This window comes from Aythya marila, assembly GCF_965140915.1.
Source record: "Aythya marila genome assembly, chromosome: 20".
Classification (NCBI taxonomy): Eukaryota; Metazoa; Chordata; class Aves; order Anseriformes; family Anatidae; genus Aythya; species Aythya marila.
In genome coordinates, this window is record NC_139061.1 from 1,080,643 (window position 1) to 1,101,622 (window position 20,980).

The window sequence follows — 20,980 nt, forward strand, 5'->3', positions numbered from 1 at the left end:
TCATCCCCCTCTCACACTGTGCTGTGGGTGCTGCTGGCACCGGGCATTTCTGGGACCCCCTGGGGCCTGAGCTGGGGGCATCTACCCCACATGGCCTGCTCTGCCCCGATGCCCCCATGGCACATGGTGGCTGGATCACCCCTATGAGCACGCGTGACCAGTTATGCCAGTTTGGCTTCAGTGTGAGCAGGTTTCTCTCTAGACCCCTCTGCCTGGTGCACGGAGGACCCTTGCTGGGTGTCCCCACTCTGGTCTGCTCCAAGCCCTGTCCCCAGCCGTGCTCCATTGCCATCCAGACCCTCCTGCCTCTGTATCTGCACCCCAAGGACCACAGCTACTAGCAGGGGAGATGGGTGAGAGCTTGGGTGGGCTTTTCCCCAGATTCCCCACAGGTGGGACTCAGCTCTGTGGTCCAGCTGGGGGAGAAGCCCAGGCAGAGGTTCTGCCTTTGGATGCTTGTTGCTGTTCCTCAGCTGCTGCAGGTCCTTTGGCTGCTTCTGGTCATCCTCAGCCTGGCCAGGGCTGGGGCAAGCACCAGCCACTCCTGCCCCAAGGTGGGACCACGTAGATGGGGTCAGGGCTGAGGTTCTGGCAGCCACTCTCCTCCTTGCTTGCAGTTTTCAGACCACCTGAGTCACAGAGTGTGGCACATTCCCCACCAATACTGCCCCAAATGGTGCCAGACCCCAGCCTGTGCCACACCCTTGCTGCGCCTGCTGTATCCCCACAGGGGTCTTAGGGAGCAAAGCCCCAGGTGATGCAAACCCGCTCTGTAGGGCACGAGGCTCTGGTGCTGCAGGAGGGGTGCACAACGGAGCAATCCCTCCTGGATGGTAAAAGTGTCCTGGATACACGCTTGGTGCTGCCAAGACTGATCTCTCCCCTCTTATTGTGCTCTTTGGGGCCACCTTGGGCTACCCCAGGCAGCACCAGCCAGGAGCAAGAGGGGCCACGGGCCAGAGCCTCCCTGCCATGGAGCAGGAGCCGCAGGGTGCACCGCGACCCCACCGACACCTGATGCAGGGGGAAGCCATCACGTCACTACTCAGGGGGCAAAAAAGTCAAAAAAGTTCAAAAGTCATCTTCATAAATGGCAGTTGTTATAACACGAAAGGGAAAGGGAGAAGTGCTTGAGTTCCTCTGGATGCAGGAACTTGCCTCCTGCAGCTCCCCAGCAGCCCTGCCCTGGTGGCCCTGCCCAGGGCAGCCAGCACAGCCTCTTGTGGCCCCAAACCAGCTGACTTGGCCTGGTGCCCTTTGCCCCGGCTCTTTGCTGGCATCCTCAGCAGGAAAACCCCAGTGCTCAGGCTCTGATAACAGTTCCAGCCTGTGCCTACCCTCGGTTCTGCTTCATTCCATCTGATTTTGATCACATCCTTGAAAGAAAAAACAATCCCACCCAAAACCCAGCCTTCCCACAAGTGTTTCCAGGGCAGAGATATTTTAGTGTGGTGAATTCTCTGATGTGCATTCTCCGATGTCCTATTTTAGGTCCCTCACAAGCACTGGCACCGCCTGCAGACAATCATGCTGGAGCTCTCCAGCCCTTTGGCAATAATTGTGGTGGGAGGAAACGTTTCTCAGGGAGGCAGAGGAAATCTCTCTGCTCCTTCCAGGGCTGTGTTATCTCCATGCCTGCTGGACCCCCTGCCAGCACCAGCCCTTCCCTCCCAGTGGCCAGGTGGGCACATTGTCCCCCTGGGAGCACCCCTGCATGGTTCTCCTGCCCCATGGCCTCTGTGGGGTGGGGACAGTGCCCTGGGGCATCCAGATCTTGAACCCAGAAACCAAGTCGCTGCTCTGGTTCCTTCCCACTCCCTCTCGCACCTTTGCTTTGGCAGAAGGGGTTTAAAATTGGGGGGCTGGGATCCACCTGTCCAAACTGTGCCCAGCCCATCTCCAGCTCCATCCATGGTGGCACTGAGGTCTGTCTCCGTGCCTACAAGCTGCTGGCTTGCAAGCACCACATGCCTTCCCCTTATTTTTCGGCTGTGATAAAGGTTTGGGATGCTGCATCTGAACACAGCCAACAAATGCTGGTGATGAGTCTGGTTGCCTCTGTAAGTTCCTCTCCAGACCTGGTGGTTTCAGTAGCCCTGCAGCCGCAGCGTGCCGTCACACCCCAGAACCGCCTCGCACTCCTCAGGGTGGGACACAGCCCCAGTTCTCCAGAAAATGAAGAAGTGTTCAACATGTTCTGTGGTTTCTCTCTTTCTCACATCCAGAATAGAAAAACCAGAGCAAGAGCTTGAATCCTCTTCCTCAGCACTAAACCCAACTGAAGGAAGGCCCTGGCCTAGCTGAGTGGTATGGCTCTGCCCCTCACCAGATACCTTTTGGAGGCCGAAGAGGAGGGAGAGGAAATGTGTCAGGCTATGGGAGATCTTCTCCAGAGCTTTCCAGTGCCCTTTCCTGCTCCTTTGTGCATCAGGACTGAGTGCAAGGGACAAAGCACCATCACTGTGCTCTAAAAAGCCACCCTTCACTTTTACAAAACACTTACAGTTTGCTCCTCTCCTCCTCAGCTTCCAGGCTACCAGATCACCTGGAACCGGGACATTCCTGATTGTTCAGTACCTCGTTTTGGGTCTTGGGTTCAGTGGTATAACCACCAAGAGGGGCATTGCTCAGCTGCCTGAGGCTTTGGCAGATGTCCGTGGGCTCACCGCCTCTTGTCCTGGTGTTTCTGGCAAGAGGAGAGGTGGAAGCCTTTGCTTCCTCCTGCAGCACCCATTTAATAGGTGTACACCTATTTCTGGGGGAGCTATGGCTGGGGGGGTGGAGGGGGAAGTTCCTTGAGGAGGACCTGAGGCTATCAGGAGCTTCTTGAGAGGAAAGCACCCCCAGCAGCTATGTGCATAATTCTGAAGTATCCGTTTAAGTTATTTTTACCAAATAGCATCAAACCACTCCCATTTATTGAGTGGTGGGGTGCCTGCTGTCTAACAGACATTTCCTGGAGGTGCTGCTTCTAAGCCAGCTGAGACAGAATTAATGTTCCATACTTGTGCTGTGCTAGACCTTGTAAAACAAACACTGGAGTTCCTGTTGGTTCCTGAAGCCCCATTGTAGTTAAAACTGCTGGGCAGCCACTTACACGGCCTTGAAAGAGAGAAGGAATGGACGCTTTGCACAAAAGCCCACGGGTGGGTGGATTTTCCGTGATTTCTCATCAACAATGCCACCACTGCAGCTGTGTCACGCCAGTGTTGTGGGGTGCGTACCAATCTCAACACCAGCCTGCTGGGCTCTGGAGACAGGGCCCTACACAAAAAGCAGAAATGTTTTCTGCTCAAGTTGGGGCTGTTGTGCAAGTATTTGGCTTCCTAATTCTCTATTTGAATAGAGCCCACCAGTACAGCCTGGCTAAAGCTCTTCAGACCCCTGGGTGTGGAGATCATGGACATGGTTTCAGTGATCCAGCACCATCCATCCCTGCCGCTTGCTTGGCCCCTAGATTGCAGACTATTTTTTGGTCCAGACCCCAAACCACAGACCCTGGCTGTGGTGAGCACGTGAGAACAGGGCAGGTGTAATTATGCAGAAGTGCGTGCCTATGTGGCTATTGATTCTGAAAAGCTCCATTAGATGCCTTCACTGGCAACTTGTGCTATTTCTGGAGCTTCCTTTTAAAGGCAAAATAGACTGTGCTTTTTGCAATATATTCTCTATAACTGCAGTCTCACAAAACCCACCAAGAACACTTGGTCTGACCTGCCTGTCCCCTGGGAGGCTCAGCAAAACAAGTCATTCCCTTCTGCACAGCAATGAAATCACAAATGATGTCAGCACCAAGTGCAGGCACCACGTGGAAATGACAGTGCCGCTGTCCCCCTGTGGGCTGGGATGTGGTGTCACCAGATTCTGGGTCACCAGAAGGGACTACAGGTCCCTGCCAGAAGCCCTTGGTGCTGGCTGTATTTGGGGAAACAGCACCATCTATTTGCAGCATTGTTTTATGTGTGCCTTTGCTTGCAGAGATGATGTGTCCTGGTAGGGCCAGGTGCCTACGACCCACCACCACTTGGCAGGGCATCCTCTGCTCTCCAGGTCCCACTGGGTTCAAAGCCATCTCCAGGCACCTCCCTGCAGCCCAGAGCTGATGCCTGGAGTTCAGGGCTGTCAGCAGGGGCTGAATGATGTGTGTGCAAGCAACGGGGGAGGGAAAAGGCACAAGAGGTCCAAGAAGAGGTTGGACAGCTCCAGTCTAGGGGCTTCATCTGATGTTTGGTTCCTCCTTCTCGAGGCAGGATCTGCCCCTCCTTTCCCATGCACCTGTCCAGAGGTGCCATGCCCACCCAGGCTGTCCCACCACCTGTATGCTTCCCTCCAGCTGCCTCAGACCCATGGGACAGTGAGAACATCTTACAAACAGGTCCATGCATGGTGGCCTTTTGACTAGTAAAATCCCATTAAATCTAACCCAGTGGCTAGGTCAGCTCCTACTCTGGAACCACACAAAAAAAAAAACAAAACAAAAAACAGAAGTGTGACGTGGTGCTTTGCAGCTCTGGGACTCTTTGTAGGTGGTACTAACCCTCCTGAGCTGCCGTGTCCCCATCCATCATTGCCATGCCACCACCCAGCCTCCTGCAAGGAGCCACCATGGGATTAAATCAATCACAGGCAGCTTTCTTCCATGCTTCAGTGCATGACTTCAAGGCATGCTGCCTTCTTGGGCACCTGCATGCATGCCTAGGTGTCTCTACCTGTTTGTTCTTGTCCCACCAGTGCGTGGCCTTGACTCTCTGCATAGCCTTTTAGGGTGGGGGGCAGAGGCCCCACGGTGGAACTGGCCCTACAGAAACAAGGGTGAAGAAAGCCAGCCTGCCCATGGCTTTGCTCCGGGGGGAAAGCTGTTCCCACCACAGCATGTCCCCAGCTCTGCAGGGTGAGCAGCAGGTGAGGGCAGCAGGACAAGACCACCTCCCAGATTGCCCCCTTCCAGCCTTACCACAAGCCTGGGAGGGATGAAAAAGCTCTGCTCTATTAAACATGCTGGGAAAATGGCACAGAGGGGGGTCTGAGGCATCAGGAGCTCTGGGGGAGTGACCACTACTTCCTCTTGCCACTTTTCATCTTGCTTTCAATCAAGTGCAGCCCCTGCTTCTTGATGTCTTCCCGGGTGAGAACCAGGCCATGGTCTTTGTCAGCAAAGTCAAAGGGATCTGTGGGAGAGAACAGGAACAAATGAGCTTAGAGGCCACCTCCACTATATCTGTGTCTCCAGGGAGAGCCTCCAAGTCTTGGAGGGCCGGTGGCATCTCCAGCACAGGCACTGTCAACTAGATTTTCCATCCTCAGCATCCCCTGGCAATGCCACCCCCACCTCAGAGGTTCATCTCTGACACTGGTGGGGCTTCCTGTAAAGGTCTGGAGCTGTGAGATGGTGGCCACAGCTCCCTCTGTGAATAAAGAGGTGGTGAGCTGCTGCGCACTCCATCTCCTCTAAGAGGATCTAACGGAAGGAGGCCACAGACAGAGACGAGCACTGGTCATTCTTCCCTGATCTTCCCTGGTCACTCTGCCAGGTGATTTAGGAGGCCCTCATTTGGCTGATGAAGACCAACAGCACCTCTTGACGTGGTTCAGCACTCACCACCCCACCAGCTACCTTTGTTCTCCCCCATACCCACCAAAAATGACCACCCATGCTCAAAGCCTTGGCCAGCACCAAGGGTCTGGGGACAGCGCATGGGTTGGGATCAGCTCGTGAGCTGGGGTCTGCTGGGACAGTGGGAGGCAAAACAGGACCCCCAGAAGTCCCATGGGCTGGGGCAGTTGCTGTGGGACTTGTCCCTCTGTTCTCCTACCTTGGACTGCAGAGCCTATGTCCTCCAAGGAAATCTTCAGGTTCTGTGGCTCTCTCGCAGTTGTTTTCTCCAGAAAATTCCTGACCTTCACAAAAATCTGCAAAAGATGCTTTGGGGTAATTGCTGAAGGAATAGCAGCTGTTGCAACCTGAGGGGTGTCCCACCTCACCATCCCCTTGGGGAAGGGGTCCCCCTGCAGCATCCAGCGCTACCCTGGCCCTGCCTCAGGGCCACCTCCAGCAGGGAGGACACCTTGGGACAGGCCACCCGGAGGAGCCACATGCAGGGCCCGAGACCAGACCAGGGACAGGGCCCCTGCACACCTCATTGTCCTCATCAGGGCTGTAGCTGGGGGCAGGCAGGGAGGCCACCCGCTGCACCAGGTGCTGCAGCTTCTGCTCGCAGTACTGCAGCTTCTCATCCACACCCTTCAGCTCGACGGAGACATCCTGGGGCCAGAGGGAAGAACAACATTGACAGGGATTATGAGTTGCTTGGGGTGATAGTGGCAGTACAAAGTGTCACGGGGATGCCCCGTAGCACTGCCATGGGTCATGCTCTGGGGAGGGGACAGGCAGGGCCTGCTCCTGGTGGCAGCTTGGTCCCCAGCTCCTCGCTGCACCCTGTACCTGCTCAGGTACATCAATGCCATACAGGCGGATGAAGAGGTTGTCAATGCCGTTTTCAAACAGGAGCAGGAGCTCCTGGTTCCTCAGAGACTGGGCTCGTGCCTGCTCCAACCGGGCCTCCTCCTGCTGCAGGCTCGTCCTCAGCTCTGTCTCCAGCCTCCTACAGCTGACCAGACCCACACATGTCTGTATGGGTGCTCCCAGGCAGAGAGACCCCAAAAGTGTTGCAAAAGCTGCCCAGGTGGGCCCACACTGTGGAGTGGACGCTGCCTGCACTGCAGCTCAGGCCTGGCAGGGAAGACATGTCCTCCACATGCCCTGCTGGGGCAGGCTGGGTCTGAGAGGCACCTCCACTGCATGGCTTCAGGTCCTGCCATCACCATGGTGCTGGACAGGAGGACCTCACACATCCCTCTTCACCCCACGTCCCTGCTGTCCCGAGGGGGGGGGCTTTGGGTGCTCTGCCGGGACCAAAGTGGGGAGCACCCTGCTGAACGCAGGCCCTGGTGTAGGCGGGGTGGGCAGCTGAGGGGGACAGAGGCAGGGTGGCCTGTTGGGACACAGGTGTCCCAGTGAACAAACAGCAGGAGGATGTGTCCCTGCTCCCCAGGGATGGGCTGGATCCAGATCTGGGCCCCCAGGAGGCTCTCTGCAGCCCAAGGCCAGCAGCACCTGATGGCACTTGGGGGCTGGCGAAACTTCAGCTCTGCCTGCTTCAGCTCCAAGTCCTTCAGCATGGCCTTCAGTGCCTGCCTCTTCTCCTCGCACTCCCCAATGTGCTGCTCCAGCTCCGCCGTGGACTTCTGCTGTGCCAGCAGCCTGCCTGTGATATCCTGCTCGGGGCACAGCGCGAGGACTCAGCCCACAGGGCCCAGAGGGTCGGCACCATGGAGCAAGAGGGGCTTCAGGGGGCTCGGGAGAAGAGCCCCTTGATGAAGCCGTGAGCAGAGCAGTCTCAGCTCCCCATAGCTGGGTGTTTCCTGGGTGGGATTTTCCCTCACCCAGAGGCGGGAGCACTGCACCGCAGCCTTGGCCTTCTCCACCTCTGCTGTCACCTGGGCCTCATGCTGGATCTGGGACTTGGTGGCCTCCAGCTTGGTGCCTGGGCAGAAGAAAGGAGCAGGGGAGGAAGGAGGCCTCCTGCTCCTCAGGCTCCCTGGCACCTCCACCCCTCCAGGCACTCACCCATCAGCGAGTCCTGTGGCAGCAGGGCAGGGAAGTCCATGGCCAGGTCATACCTGGCTTGCTGCAAGGACACTCGTTGTGACCCCGAGCTGCTGGCACCTGGGGAGGGTGGCCCTGCAGCACGCCCACCCCAGGAGTTCTCAGCACTGTCCCCTGCCCCAGCTCCCACCAGCTCACCGCTCTCAAGTGCTTTTCACTTGCGTTCTTCAGCCAAAGTCGGTCGATTTGCACCTTTTGGGCAGCCAGGGAGCGATGCCTGAGCTCCCTCTCTGCAAGGAACTCTCTTTCCAGCTTGGCCAGCTCCTCCTGGAGCACATTAGAGTCAGAGAGAAGGGAAAAATGGCTGTCAAAGCTGGGAAGGACCTCTGTGGGCCAGCTGGTCTCCATGGCCAAAATTGACCTCCTGGGCTATATAAGAAATGAGTACGGAGGGCATGGAGGGCACGGAGGGCTGGAGGCTGGAGTAGGCTGGCTTCAACATCACCAGTGCTCCTGGCAGGCTGTCCCCAGCCCCAGGGCCACAGAGAGCAGGATGCTGGAGGAGCTATAGAGGCACCTGCTTGTTGTGGGCAGGTCCAGCTCAGTCCTGCAATTTATTGCAGGAAGATGCACCAGCCTGGGGACATGGGGCTGCTTTTGTTGGACCTCTGTAGGCTTTGAAGCATGGAAGGAAGAGGTCCCCCAGCTCCTCACCTTGGTTATGTTATTGGCTTTGAGGGCATCCAAAGCCATGAGCTCCATGTCCTCCAGCTCCCCATGGTATACCCCGGCCATCCCGTGCAGGAGGTCCAGATGCAGAGGCAGGTAGGCCAGCTCCTGGGACACACGGAGCCACCCTGCGTCACCTCTCCGGGTCCCGTGCCAAGTCAACCTCAGCAGATGGCCCGGGGCAGAGCCCAGCCATGGGGCATCTCCATCGCAGTGCTGCGTGCTGGGACAGCAAGGGGCAGCCCACCTTCTTGAGGACATCCTTCACCGCCAGGTACAGCAGGGTCACCTTCTGCCCAGTGTGGACTTTCATGAGCATCTTCTCGATGCTGTTCTCCAGCTGGCGAATCATCTGTGGGGCAGAACATGGGGTGGCATAGTGTGCCGAGCCCAGGGAGCTCAGGATGGGGAAGGAGTGGCATGTACCTGCACCTGCTCCTGGATCCGCTTGTCATCGATTTTGACATCCAGCAGCTGCTGCAGCCGCTGCTGCAGCTCGTCCTGGGTCTGGCCACGCCGCCTCACCTCATACAGCAGCGCGTTGCAGGCGTTCACCCGCTCAAAGATGCTGCTCTGGAGCTTCTCCCGGGCACCCTGGGTGGGCATGTGGGGAGGCGATGGGGACCTGCCTGGGAAACTCATTCCAGAGCAGAGCTGGGGACCCGGGGACACTGGGACATGGTCACTGCTGTGGCGGGGTTGAGGATGGGAGAGCGTTGCCCTGGGAGGTGGGGCAGGACAGAGGTAGATACTGGTGTCCACATATTGCAGCTGCAGAGCGTTTCTGATGGGAAGGGACCTGTGAACACCCCAGGTCTCGCAGCCACCACTGGGGGGCTGCTGGCCCAAAGACTCCTAAAAGTGTCCCTTCCCAACCCCTGCCAGAAGCCGGTGCCAGCCAGGCCCTGCCCTCTACCTCCACCGTTTTCCCAGCCAAAACAATGTCCAAGTTCTTCTGTGCTCTGCAAGCATCAGAGATGATGAGCTGGTCACGCTGTGGGTAGGAGAGGGCAGAGAAAACATCAGTGCCAGGCTGGGGACTGTCACATCCTGTCATTGTCCCATAAGGCTAGTGTCTTCTCCTGGAGAGACCCAGCAGAGGAGCAGGGGCGCAGCTGAGGGGATCTGAAGGTACCTTCTGGGCAATGCCCAGGGCATGGACGTCCTCCTGCACCATCCCGCGCAGCTGTGGGAGCAGATCTCTGTTCTGGCTGAGCTTTTCCTCAGATGACTGTGTGAAAAACTTCTTCCCTTGCTCTAGAGGACGTTAGAGTGCTCTTGGTGCCATGCAGGATGATGTCCTGTCCCCAGGCTCTGGCACAGGACAGCCTATCCTCACCCACCATTGCTGGCCCCTTTTGCACAAATGCATCCTCTCTGCCTCAGAGGCTCAGGCAGTGGGAAAAAGCCAGGCAGGGACAAAAGACATCGGGACAAATCCTGCCTCCCCAGTGCCTGAGCAGCCACACGCTTGGCTGTTCCCAGAGCAAGAAGGGAGCAGCCCCCCGGGGACCTGATGGCCCCTTTCTGCAGGGGGTCGCATTGCTCAGGGGATCAGACAGCCACTGCAGGCCCCACCCCAGTGGGGCTGCCACCCATTTGCTTCGGGTGCCATGCAGGAGGCCAACATCCCAGCGCACCCTGCATCCCTGCCACATCCCTGCACCAAGGGCCCCCAACGCCAGGCTGTGCCCGCGAGGCCGAAAGGAGCAGCACCTTGCAAGGTGATGATGTTGCGCAGCTCCTGGGTCTGCTGGCTGATGTCTGCCCTGCGGCTCTGCATGGTGCTAGCGGTCCGGCCTCGAGCTTCGGCGTGCACACAGCAGCTGCTGCGGCCCCTCTGTCCGGTAGTGCCACTGCTGGCCTGTGACCTCGGATGGAACTGGCACCGCAGCTCCTCCAGGCACCACACGCCCACACCGGCTGCCCTGCACCTCCTGGCTGCCACCTGCCCCTACCGCGTGGCCACGGCCACTCACAGCCCCCTCTGCGTTTCTGCAGGGGATGACGGATCGAACACTGTGCAATTACCAATTACTGAGCCCTCCAAAGGCTGGGCAGCCAGCTGGGACCACGCTCAGTGTCCCATCACCGTGGCTACGGCAGTTCCAACCTCCCCAGCCCTGCAAACGCTCCAAGCCCTGCCAGGAATCAGGTATGTCCAGAAGGGGTACGTTCTTCAAGGAGCTTCTCACAGCTGTATAAAGGTTGGGTCAGGAATCCTACCAGGGTGGTTTAGGGGTAGCTGTTGTATCAGGAAAGATGAGTAACCTGTTAATTTATTACATTCTGCTCCTCTCCCTCCTAGCCTCAGTTCCTATCACCCACTTGTGAAACCCAACGCCTATGTGATCATTCTTTCTTTTCAAAGCCTTTCTTCTGCCTAGACATCAAGGGGGTACTGCCTGGCTGACCTTTCACAAGCACTGCCTCTACATAAAGCTTGCAAGTGGTGAAATACTGGTCTTAATTGGAGTAATTCAGTGTCATTTAAACTCATGGGTTACAGACCAATCACTGCCACCTAAAGGTTTTCACAGATCCCCATGAAACTGAACCTCTCCCTCAACAGAAAGACCACAACTAACAAGAATAGCAACATGCAGAAGATCAAAAATTTGTTTAACTAAATTTTTGAGGAAAATTTCAGGGAAAAAATGTGTGCGTGTGTACCCAAGCCCACTACCTCAAAGCTGCCTGCTTACTTCATACACTACATTGTATGTTGCTTCAGAAATTTCAGTTAATTAGTCAGGAAACGACTATGTTCCTCGTTGAAATGGGCAAAAGTTGAAAACAGAAAGAACAGCTATCAATACTGGTATTTATTCTGATGCTTACCATACATTCTTGCTGAACTGCAAACATGTTAAGAAATGCACGCACGTTATTAATAAAACCAAGCTCCCTCTACCATAGAAAACCTTTAACATTTGATCTGTAGAAAAAGACTTTATAAGGAAATTGACTTTCTTGTACCGAGCTCATAAATCAGCTTAGGTTAAGCTTCTGTAACTCAAGCCATCCTACTGTGCTCTAGGTGTTGAACATATAAAACAGAGAAGTTAAAGAATTACGAAATCAAATATTACCAACACAATGTCATCTGAGGCTTTTGCTCAGTGTCTCCTTTGCAGATTTATGAATTACATGTTAGTTCTAAGTACCAGTGACAAGTTAAATATCAACATCATCCTCAGTGCTTCATAAATTGTGAATGCAGAGATGGCCATTTGAAAGACAATCAGCTATGGACTTGTCTATATGAGGAATTTTGCCTATCTAACCAAGCGCTTCCAGCTCTCCATGCTTAAGTTGTGTCCATCTCACAAATACAGTAATTAAGCCACTAAATGCTACCTTCCTAGGTAGCATTTAAACATGATGGAAGATTATCTTGGGGGGCAACAGAAAGCATTTAAAGATGGATACAATGGTTCAAGAATCTCCATTTCATAACCCTTCAGCAGAACTCAGGCTCCCTAGCAGCAAGTCCTCCCAAAACATTACTGAAGAAATTGAACCCAGCCTTGCACAACAAGTTCATGTCAACAGGCTGCTGCAGAAATCAACTTCAGAGAAGAAACCTTTGACCAAGGATGTAGACACGTGGGCTCCCCTGCACCTGACATACCAAATCTTTCTCCAGTTGACTTCACCTCTCCCTGCATGAAATCTAGAAAATTCACATCATCTTTTAATGGTACATAGGAAAAGGTCATGTGAAAAATACAACCTAGAGGTCTGTTTAATTGTCATTTAACAGGTGTGGTCACACGCTCCAAAAGTAAACACCACAGAATGAATGGACCACATGCTCATCTGAAACAGATATAGTAGCTGGCCGCCCTGCAAATCCTGATTTGCTGCATACTGTCAGCATGGAAACAGGTATATAACACTAAAGGTTCCCCTTAAATTCCTGCTGACTTGGCTTTCAGTCTCCCAAGAATATCCGCTTGGCCTGGTGGTATTTTTAATACCTCTTTCTCCAGTTTTCATCCTCTTTTTCCCTCTTCTTTGACATATGCAAGTTTAAAAGCATTTGTTTAATACATTTGAGACAAGTTTTAACAAACTTGAAGAACTATACACTGTGCCTCAGGAGCTGGCTGGAAATTCTGCATGTGTTAGAAAACAGCATAAAGAGACACAGGATAAAGGACAGCTGCAAGCATTGTTCTGCATCAAACTCAAACGAAAAGGCACACGTACACACAGCTACCACGAGGGAATTCCAGCCCAACAAAAAGCCTGTCTAGCACAATGGCCAGAGGCTACAGATGCGGTTCATTTCATTGTATGAATGAGAACAGCTCAGAAATTCAGGCTGCTCCTCCAGCCTATGAAAAGCATCACCACAGCCAGGGATACCTCCTATGCTATAACAAAAATAATTATTTTATTTCTTTCTGTATCTGTAATATATAAATAGATGATAATTCACTTTTATCAATGTAACTAAATAGATTTTATGAATAAGTTATTTGGAGAACTTTTTTTTTTTTTTTTAAAGTTAATGAGTACTGTTATATCCAGTGAAGAAAATCTACAAGAATGGTCCTTTAAATTACTGTAATTATTGAGCAGCCAATTATGGAAGTATAGGTGAGTTTTCATGCTGCCAAGAGATTGGTTTACACATGATCCACATTTTGCACTTCTTTGAAAGTGAAAATGCATCTCCCTTTTCCAAAGGTTCCTCTCCTCACATACAACACCCACCCCTCGGTGACATATGCAATCTTCCACTCATCACTGACAATTTAAGCAAAAATGATTGGTGCCATATCAGTCAAACACTCCTCATCAGCAATTCTTAAAGTAAACCAAAGCCATAGTAACTTCCATATCAAGTCTTAACTCAATCCTCATTAGTGCAACTTTGACACAAAATGTTCCTACAGGCAAACCAAGCAAGTGTAAAATGATAAAAAAAAAAAACACACTGCATGGAAAAATCCCAAAGGATTAGTGTCAGAGAGTATTTGGCAGCAAGAGATTGGAAAAACAAGAAGGCCTAACGGAAAAGAGTGGCTAACTACAGTCATTCCGTTGAAGGCCGTTAAAGTAGTACTGCATCAAGAAGGTTTTCGTTATTCAAGCTTTTCATCTCCTTCCTCCACATCCTTCAGACTGAGCACTTCCAGCGTTCCTTTCCCTTTCGTCTCACATCGGATCAGCTCATCAATCTCTCTGAAGCAGCCTGGGTCAATAAGGCACACCTGAAATATTTCACATTGAATCAGTCAAGCAATAATACTCAATTTTCATCAACAACTTTTCATGATCTAAAACTCATTTTCATTTAAAGAAAGGTATTGTTTTGTTACTACAGGGACTTGGCAGAATTGATAAGCAATTTTTATCAGAAGTTCTTTTATCAAAGAAGTTTTGCATTTCCAGTACATTCAGCATGCTGGCCATGATGGTTTCGACAGTTAGGTTGCTAGATTCTAACTTGTTCTCAAAGATTCTTACCAATTACAAATTTTGCTTTACCACAAACTGTTTTTTAAATAATTAACTATTGTCAAAATACAGGCCCAATCCACCAAGTAATTAACAGAAGAATTCCATACATGTAGAGAAACTTAGGTATTTTATAGGAGAATCACTGCTAAGAGAAATTACACTGTGCAGGTTCAGACTGAGGGGAAGCACTCTCTAAACTAAAGGCTACTTTCAAGCTTTCAGTACGATTGTGTGACGTTAAAGACTACAAACCGTGCCTCTAATTTAGAATCTGCGGCACCCTTGCAGTTTATCTAAACAACTTCCGTATACTAATTCTTGCTGTAGTATAGTATAGTCAGATCAAGTATGAAACCCAAGGTCTGCTTTATTGCTTACAATTTCTAACTGATCGTGGAAGTCTTCATTCTCAATAACTTTAATCAGTGGCTTGAGCTTCTCTTTGAGTTTCTTCCCCTCCTTTGCTGGAAGAATAAATCGTAACCTCATGTGAGCACGTTCAATTTGCATGGTCTCCTTTAATTGTCTGATCACTTCCAGTGCCTGCAGAGACATTGAAGAAAGAAGAAAGAGCATTTACTCACTTGCTTAAAAAGGCCACACAGATCAAAACCTCAATTTTTCTGCACTAGCCTCAGACATTTCTCAGTACTGTTCACTAGCACTCTGCTGCAGGAAGAGATTGCAGTTACGCTAGTTTGCTAGACTAAAAGAACAGGCAGAGCTGATGGTGGTCACTTCAAATACTGAAAAAACACACTAGAAAGAATGTTAAATAGGAAATGATGTTAAATGACAGTTATACTACAGAACACTAGAAACTCATATGGCTCAGATGTACGGACTGATTTACTACCTCACGTGAAATAAATCATGAAACATTTATTTCTGTTCCAGGCATATCACTGATGCTGCTTTAATTAGTTTTTATCTTTCTCCCTTCACCAAACAGTTAAAAAACAAACTACAGGAGCTTCAGAAGCTGCTTGTACCCAGCATTCAGCTGCCAGCCAGCCAACTAATCATTCTGCCAGCTTTTGACCACAAGGCTGTTTTCATTCCTATGTGAATGCTCATAGAAAAGTTACACTTGTTGACAACACCTCTGAGCACAAGCTGATTTTGAGTGAATACTAACCTGTTGCTTTGTGCTCTTGTTTGGTTTGACGGAGTAGTGAATATCCTTCATGGCTCTCTCTATAAGGATTACTGTGTACGGCCTCTTTGTCTCAGGATTCACACATTTGTCAGCCACAATAGTTGCGATGTCTCTAAACATCTGCTCCAGCTGCGTCTGTCGTTCTTTGTCTGACACCTGCAACTCCCCTTTTGATAAAATCTGCAGTTAAAATTAAATTGATTAGTAAGTGTTGCAGATCCGGCTAAAATTGAAAACCCTTGCATGACAGATTTAACTGTTGCTTTAATGGTTTGGTTAGACACAAAATGCAGGAAAAAAAAAAAAACACAAACATATTAAGAATGCATATTGTTACAACAGACAACACCGGAAAGATGTCAGAAAAAAACCCACAACCAAGAAACACTATGGAAGCACTGAATTACAAAAAGAACGGCACAGGTTTACTTAAATTGTCATCACCCACAGCAAGCCCACAGTCTGCAACGTGCCAAGAAGAAACTAGATTTGCTTTAACATTTAGTTGGTCTCTCCAAAATAAGTGAATATCCTTTTCTTTTCTCTGCATCCTTTGTGGCGAGTCTTTGATGGTAAATTCTTCAAGGCTCACCTGGGTCTGAAGAGATCAGCACATAAAGGCTGTACGCTGCGCAGAAGACTCAGACGAATGTATATTTGAGACTATACCAAAGATCCACCACCCCTCTCTCCACATTTCTTATCAAACGATTTCACCCACAGCCGCACCGTGAGCTCTGCACCAACCAACCAGCCTCCTATGCCTGCGCGGCGTTCAGGACCCCCGGCCGCACCAAGCCGCGCTACGAGGCACAGGACTCACCATCTTACAGATCTCCGTCTGGTCATCCGTCCCGAAGGCCCGCACCAGATCCTCCTTTTTCGCCACCTGCCCTTTGGACACGTTGACGAACACCGTGTGCGTCTGCAGCACCTCGTCCAGGTCCTTCTCCCTGCCAGGCAACAGCAGCGTCAGGGAGCGGCGGGGACGGGGCGAGGGCAGGGCCGAGCCCGCTGACAAGACCCGGGGCGGCCCGGGGGAGCCCAGAGGATCCCGGAGGATCCCCCCCACCCCACAACCGGGCCCCACGGAGCCCCCTCAGCGCCGCCTCCCTGCCGGTCCCTGCCCCGCCGCAGCCAGGCCCTGCACCCCCCCCCCCCCGACTCACGCCCCGCTGCGCCAGCCCATGACTTTGTTGCGGTAGCAGGCGATCTCGAAGCGCTTCCCGCCGCGCCGCGCCCGCACCACGGCCACGTTGGTGAGGCGGATCTGGTTGGTGGGGGTGAAGATGGACATGGCGGAACCCGCACGGACACGGGCACGGGCACCGCCACAGCGCTGCGCAGCGCGGCCCCGCGGCGAGGGGCGGGGAGGGGCAGGGCCGGGAAATGGCGGCCGGAGGGAAACGGAAGGGGAGGGGGCAGGGGGACGGGGCTGCGCCGCGTGGGGGCCGCGAGCGGAGGGGAGAGAGGAGGTACGGGGGGTGCTGGGGGCCCTCGGCGGGGTAATTAGTGGTGGGGGTGGGCTGCGGGGGTAATTAGCATGTGGGGGGGCTTCAGTGGGGTAATTATTGGGGTAATTAGCGCCAGGAGGGGCTTCAGTGGGGGTAATTAGCGTGGGGAGGGTTTCAGTGGGGGTGATTAGCATGTGGGGGTGCTTCAGTGGGGTAATTAGTGGGGCAATTAACGTGGGAGGGGGTTCAGTGGGGTAATTATTGGGGTAATTAGCGCGGGGGGGCTTCAGTGGGGGTAATTTGCACGTGGGGGTGCTTCAGTGGGGTAATTATTGGGGTTCTTGGTGCAGGGGGGCTTCAACGGGGGTAATTATTGGGATACTTGGTATGAGGGGCTTCAGTGGAGTAATTAGTGGGGCAATTAGTGTAGGGGGCTTCGGTGGGGTAATTATTGAGGTGTTATAATTATTGGAGGCCTTCCCTGCCTGCGGTGCCCGGCAGCCACCTATGGCACGGGGCTGGCTGGGAGCAGGGTCCCCTCACCCCGCTTCTCTTGGGGTCTGGGTGTCGCTGGCCGAGGGGAAGGAGGGCTTTAACCTCCTGCTACGAGCGGCAGCCCCGGGGAGAGCGAAGATAAAGCTTCCAGCTTCCTCAGGCCTTCTGCGTTCCCGCTCCTGTTAGACGCCTGCCAAAGCAGGGTGCAGGAGGCCTGCAGATTCACCAGCTGTCACGCTCGGTGCTTCTTGGGCAGTTACGTGTTGCAGATGAGCCTCGTTTAAGCTCTTCAATGTTTCATACCTGTAAAGGAATCACAGGGGCCACACAAGCAGCGCCCCTTGGAGTTTTAAAGTCAGCTCAGAACAATTTTCGCTGTTCTGAATGAAACCTCACCCACATGATATAACCCCAGGAAAGTACTTGTGACCGAATCCAGATTTCAGTCTGGCCTCGATGCTCTGTACCCAACCTATCGTCGTAATCAGTGTAGCACCTTGTGTGTGCAAGCCAGGGCTCTGTTCTGCAGTTAGCTCTGGGGAGTGATTTCCCCCTTGACACGGGATTTTACACCTCCAGAGATCTGCGTGTGTTGGGTCTATGGAAAGCTAAGGCCTGTGAGATGCAATTGATGTTTAACAAGGATGTTTTACTTTACTTTCAGGCAGCGGTGCTGCACAAGTATTTTCTGCCTTTCCTTGGGACAGAGCCTGTCCTAGGTAAGAGAAGCCCAGCATTTCAGTGTGATGGTCTAAAATTTTAGTTTAGGTAGGCAGGTACGCACTGCTGAGAAGGTGAAGGTCACTGATTCAGCTGTAGTGTTGTGTCTTCAGCCAGAAGCTGTTTTCTGCAGAGCCTGAGAATAGCTGATGGCATGAATCTGTGGGTGTGGTGTGACTTTTTTGTGTGCTTATTCTAAATTCATACTGAAGGAATTTGCTTTTGCTAAATCTGTAATTTATTCTAGATTTAGATGTCTGAATGGATACGTGGAACTTTTCCTACACTTGCCTGGCATCCTTATGGCTGCACAGATTTTACATCTATTCTGTTGTTGCTTTTGGGATTAGTCTCTGGATCGTTGTCCAGCTCTTCACCACCAAAAAGAAGGTAACTGGAGACTTGAGCACATTTGTCTGAGAAAAACCCAAAACTTGTGTGTGGGAAGGGGTAGGTGCCAGGTGAAGGTACCCACTGGTGCAGTGAAATGCCACACTTTGCTGCGGGCCCACCTTGGTTGTTGTAAATCCAAAATGTGTTTTAGTTTACCTGACAGTTAGAGTTTTCAGTCTGGATTGTGCTGTGGGCGTGGGTAACTAGCTGTCAGTGCTGCTCTGAGGTTAGAGCAGATCTTGCCTGAAAACTTCTCACTCTGCATTGGAGAAGCGTTAGCCTGGACAGCTCTGTCACTTCATGTAAGTCACTCTGCTTGTGTCCAGTGTTTCAGGTTAGCCTTTCTGGTGACCTTAATATTGAACTGCTTTTAGGATGGGAGTGGGATTAGTTCATTCAGGAAGCTAAAACCTTCTCACACACACGAGTGAAGTTCTGCAGCACAGGGTGGAAGAATCACTTCTCAGGTTCTGCTGAATCCTGCTGTCTCCCTGATGTGTGAGATGGGTTTACAGCATGGCCTAGTTCAGTGGAATAGTCACTAATGCATTTCTCTAGGAATGTGTGAGAAGCTAAAATGCTTTGACTGTTGCATTGGCATAGTGCTGGGAGGCTGGTTACTGGCTTAGGATTTTAAACGCTTTTGGGAAAATGGACTTAAGGACACTTAAAAGGATGGAATGAAACAATGTTGTTTTTTTTTTTCACAGGGTGAAAAATCCAATGGGAATCTGTCTTCTGAAGTTGTAGAAGAAAAACAAGCAAATGGATATGCTGCCCAGCAGGCAAAGGAGGTCTATGTTGCTGGCGTAAAGATTTTCTATGGGTCTCAGACTGGCACAGCAAGGGTATGTTACTGTTTTTTTTCCACATGCCTGAAGCTGATAGAAATATTTCCGAGATTCAAGTATATCGCTTGCCTTAGGAACGCTGTGCCATGTAAAAATCTGAAAGTTTATTGGTAAGTTCATTATTTCATTAGAAATCGGTGCACAACATGACAGATAAGTGAAAATTATGTTTAAAACAAAAAACAACACAAAGCCAAACCAAAAAAAAAAAAAGCAAACGACAAATCTATTCATGTAAAGTGGGGCAAGTGGTAGAGACACTAATTATGAGTCTTAAAACTTGCTCTTACAATATACTCTTAGTTTGCTAGCAGGTACTCTAGAGAATTACTGCTTCAGGTACTTTGTCAAAAAGAATGAATTTGTATGTATGTAAATTATTAGCTATTAGCAGTTGTAAGTCTTCGTTTCTCCTTCACTTTTTTAATCTGAGAAATTACAGGTGCAGTGTGTAATTATCAAGTGTCATTGTTTTTTCTGTTCTGGGAGATGTCTTGTGATTGGACACAGCAGAGCTTGTTTCACACTTACTGTAGTTGGGTCAAAGTCATTCATAATTTTCTACATTTCTCAGAGATTTGCAAAAGGTCTGGCTGAAGCAGTTATTTCCCTTAATTTGCCTGTGGAAGTCATTAGCATGGGAGATTATGATCCAGATGACTGTCTAGCAGAGGAGGTATGTAATAAATACAAACTTTTCCTGGTATTGTCAAGGATCTTTTCCTTTTGTATTTCTCTCCTGTTATCCTGGAAATCCCCAAAGCTATGTGTTTGCAAATTGCTTCTTAAACATAGGTGAGCATAGCCCTTCAGCCCTCAGCAGTAATCTTGAAAGTCACTATAAGAGCATCATCTACAATATGTTGATACTGATGCTGATTTTGTATGAGCTGGTTCCTGTAACTCAGGAGTGAGTTACATGAAAGTATCTGCACGTGGTCCCTCTGTTCTCTCTGAGAGGGTACACATGGGGAAACCAAAGAACAAATAATGATACTTCTGCAACCTTCAAAGACTTAAGAAAATTTCGGGGGGGTGGAGGGCGGCATATTTATATTGAATAATCCTTGATGGATTTTTTTCTTCTGGAAATATTAATAGTTCCTTCTTGCATCTGTGGGAGACTTTTATCACTGCAAAAGTGTAAGAAACTGTTCATTGGGGTAGGGAAGGTGGATGTCAGTTTTACTACTGTCCCTGTTATGTAGGGGGAAGACAGCAAGATGGCTTGATTCCCCTTGGCTAATTTAAGATGGCTTTGCATGGAGGATGGCTACTTGCTACCATTGGGTTTATTACTTGCAGTATTCTTAACTCATATAGTAGTAAAAAAACAAACAAACAAACCAAAAAACCTACCACAGAACAACTTTTAACTTCTTCAAGCTGTCCTTGTGTTACAGCTCTTCCTCATGTAAAGTGCTCTGATAATCAGTGATTTTTTTTCCTGTCCCACTCTTACACATTAGACAACCAGCAGGAACATTTGTGTGTTCTTGGTAGCTACGTACACAGATGGACAGCCAACTGAGAGTGCTGCATGGTTCTGCAAGTGGTTAGAAGAGACTGCAAATGACTTCCGCTTTGGCAAAACCTACCTGAAGGGCCTGAGATACGCTGTGTTTGGCTTGGGAAACTCAGTTTATGTTGATCATTATAACACGGTGAGTATCCCCATTACTTTTTCATTCCTCTGAATGGCTAAATTTTCCGAACTGCAACAAAATTGAGTGACACTAGTAGGTTTTTAGGGTCAGGTGGAGTTGTACTATCATTTTGAGAAGACACTGATATTACCTGGTATGGAACTTAAGGTGTGAGAATTCAGCTCCTATTACAGCATTTGTGTGGACTTGATAGGAGCTGGGTTTAGGCCATAGGCAATGCAGCTTTGAAGCAAGTGTGCTGTCCTATGAAATGGGAGAGAGACAAGTCCTGTAAGCATGGCATTAGTCTGAGTGGTTTTGGTAGTGACTAATGAGAACACATTTACCACATCCTTATTAAGTTGATTTCCCAGCTTTGAAAGCTCGCTTTCAGTGCATGAAGACACATTACCAGAAGCCTTTTCACTTGCTGCCTTTCAGTTTAGAGCACT

The 20,980-nt window shown here is 50.8% G+C and overlaps 3 protein-coding genes across 3 annotated transcripts in view; 1 reads left to right on the top strand and 2 right to left on the bottom strand.

Moving 5' to 3' along the window:
* Window positions 1-5,055: 5,055 nt before the first annotated feature.
* Window positions 5,056-10,118, bottom strand: CCDC183 (coiled-coil domain containing 183; the record flags this gene model as incomplete). Its single annotated transcript, XM_082776687.1, has 14 exons — window positions 5,056-5,168; window positions 5,814-5,910; window positions 6,137-6,262; window positions 6,443-6,608; window positions 7,115-7,275; window positions 7,444-7,544; window positions 7,628-7,688; window positions 7,805-7,933; window positions 8,321-8,443; window positions 8,583-8,687; window positions 8,762-8,929; window positions 9,252-9,329; window positions 9,471-9,592; window positions 10,052-10,118. 14 exons carry the CDS (start codon window positions 10,116-10,118, stop codon window positions 5,056-5,058), a joined length of 1,617 nt encoding a protein of 538 aa, XP_082632813.1.
* A 1,027-nt stretch (window positions 10,119-11,145) lies between these two features.
* SBDS (SBDS ribosome maturation factor) lies at window positions 11,146-16,339 on the bottom strand. Its single transcript, XM_082776107.1, has 5 exons — window positions 16,139-16,339; window positions 15,793-15,922; window positions 14,949-15,149; window positions 14,189-14,353; window positions 11,146-13,560 (listed from the first exon to the last, which is right to left on the bottom strand). Exons 1-5 carry the CDS (start codon window positions 16,264-16,266, stop codon window positions 13,432-13,434), a joined length of 753 nt encoding a protein of 250 aa, XP_082632233.1. The 5' UTR covers window positions 16,267-16,339; the 3' UTR covers window positions 11,146-13,431.
* A 90-nt stretch (window positions 16,340-16,429) lies between these two features.
* The window catches only part of TYW1B (tRNA-yW synthesizing protein 1 homolog B), a 107,212-nt gene continuing 102,661 nt past the window's right edge, over window positions 16,430-20,980 (top strand). The window contains exons 1-6 of the mRNA XM_082776612.1: window positions 16,430-16,444; window positions 17,583-17,637; window positions 17,886-18,028; window positions 18,742-18,879; window positions 19,457-19,558; window positions 20,352-20,546. Coding sequence (XP_082632738.1) covers window positions 17,900-18,028; window positions 18,742-18,879; window positions 19,457-19,558; window positions 20,352-20,546 — 564 coding nt within the window. The 5' untranslated portion in view covers window positions 16,430-16,444; window positions 17,583-17,637; window positions 17,886-17,899. The remainder of the gene's footprint in view (window positions 16,445-17,582; window positions 17,638-17,885; window positions 18,029-18,741; window positions 18,880-19,456; window positions 19,559-20,351; window positions 20,547-20,980) is intronic.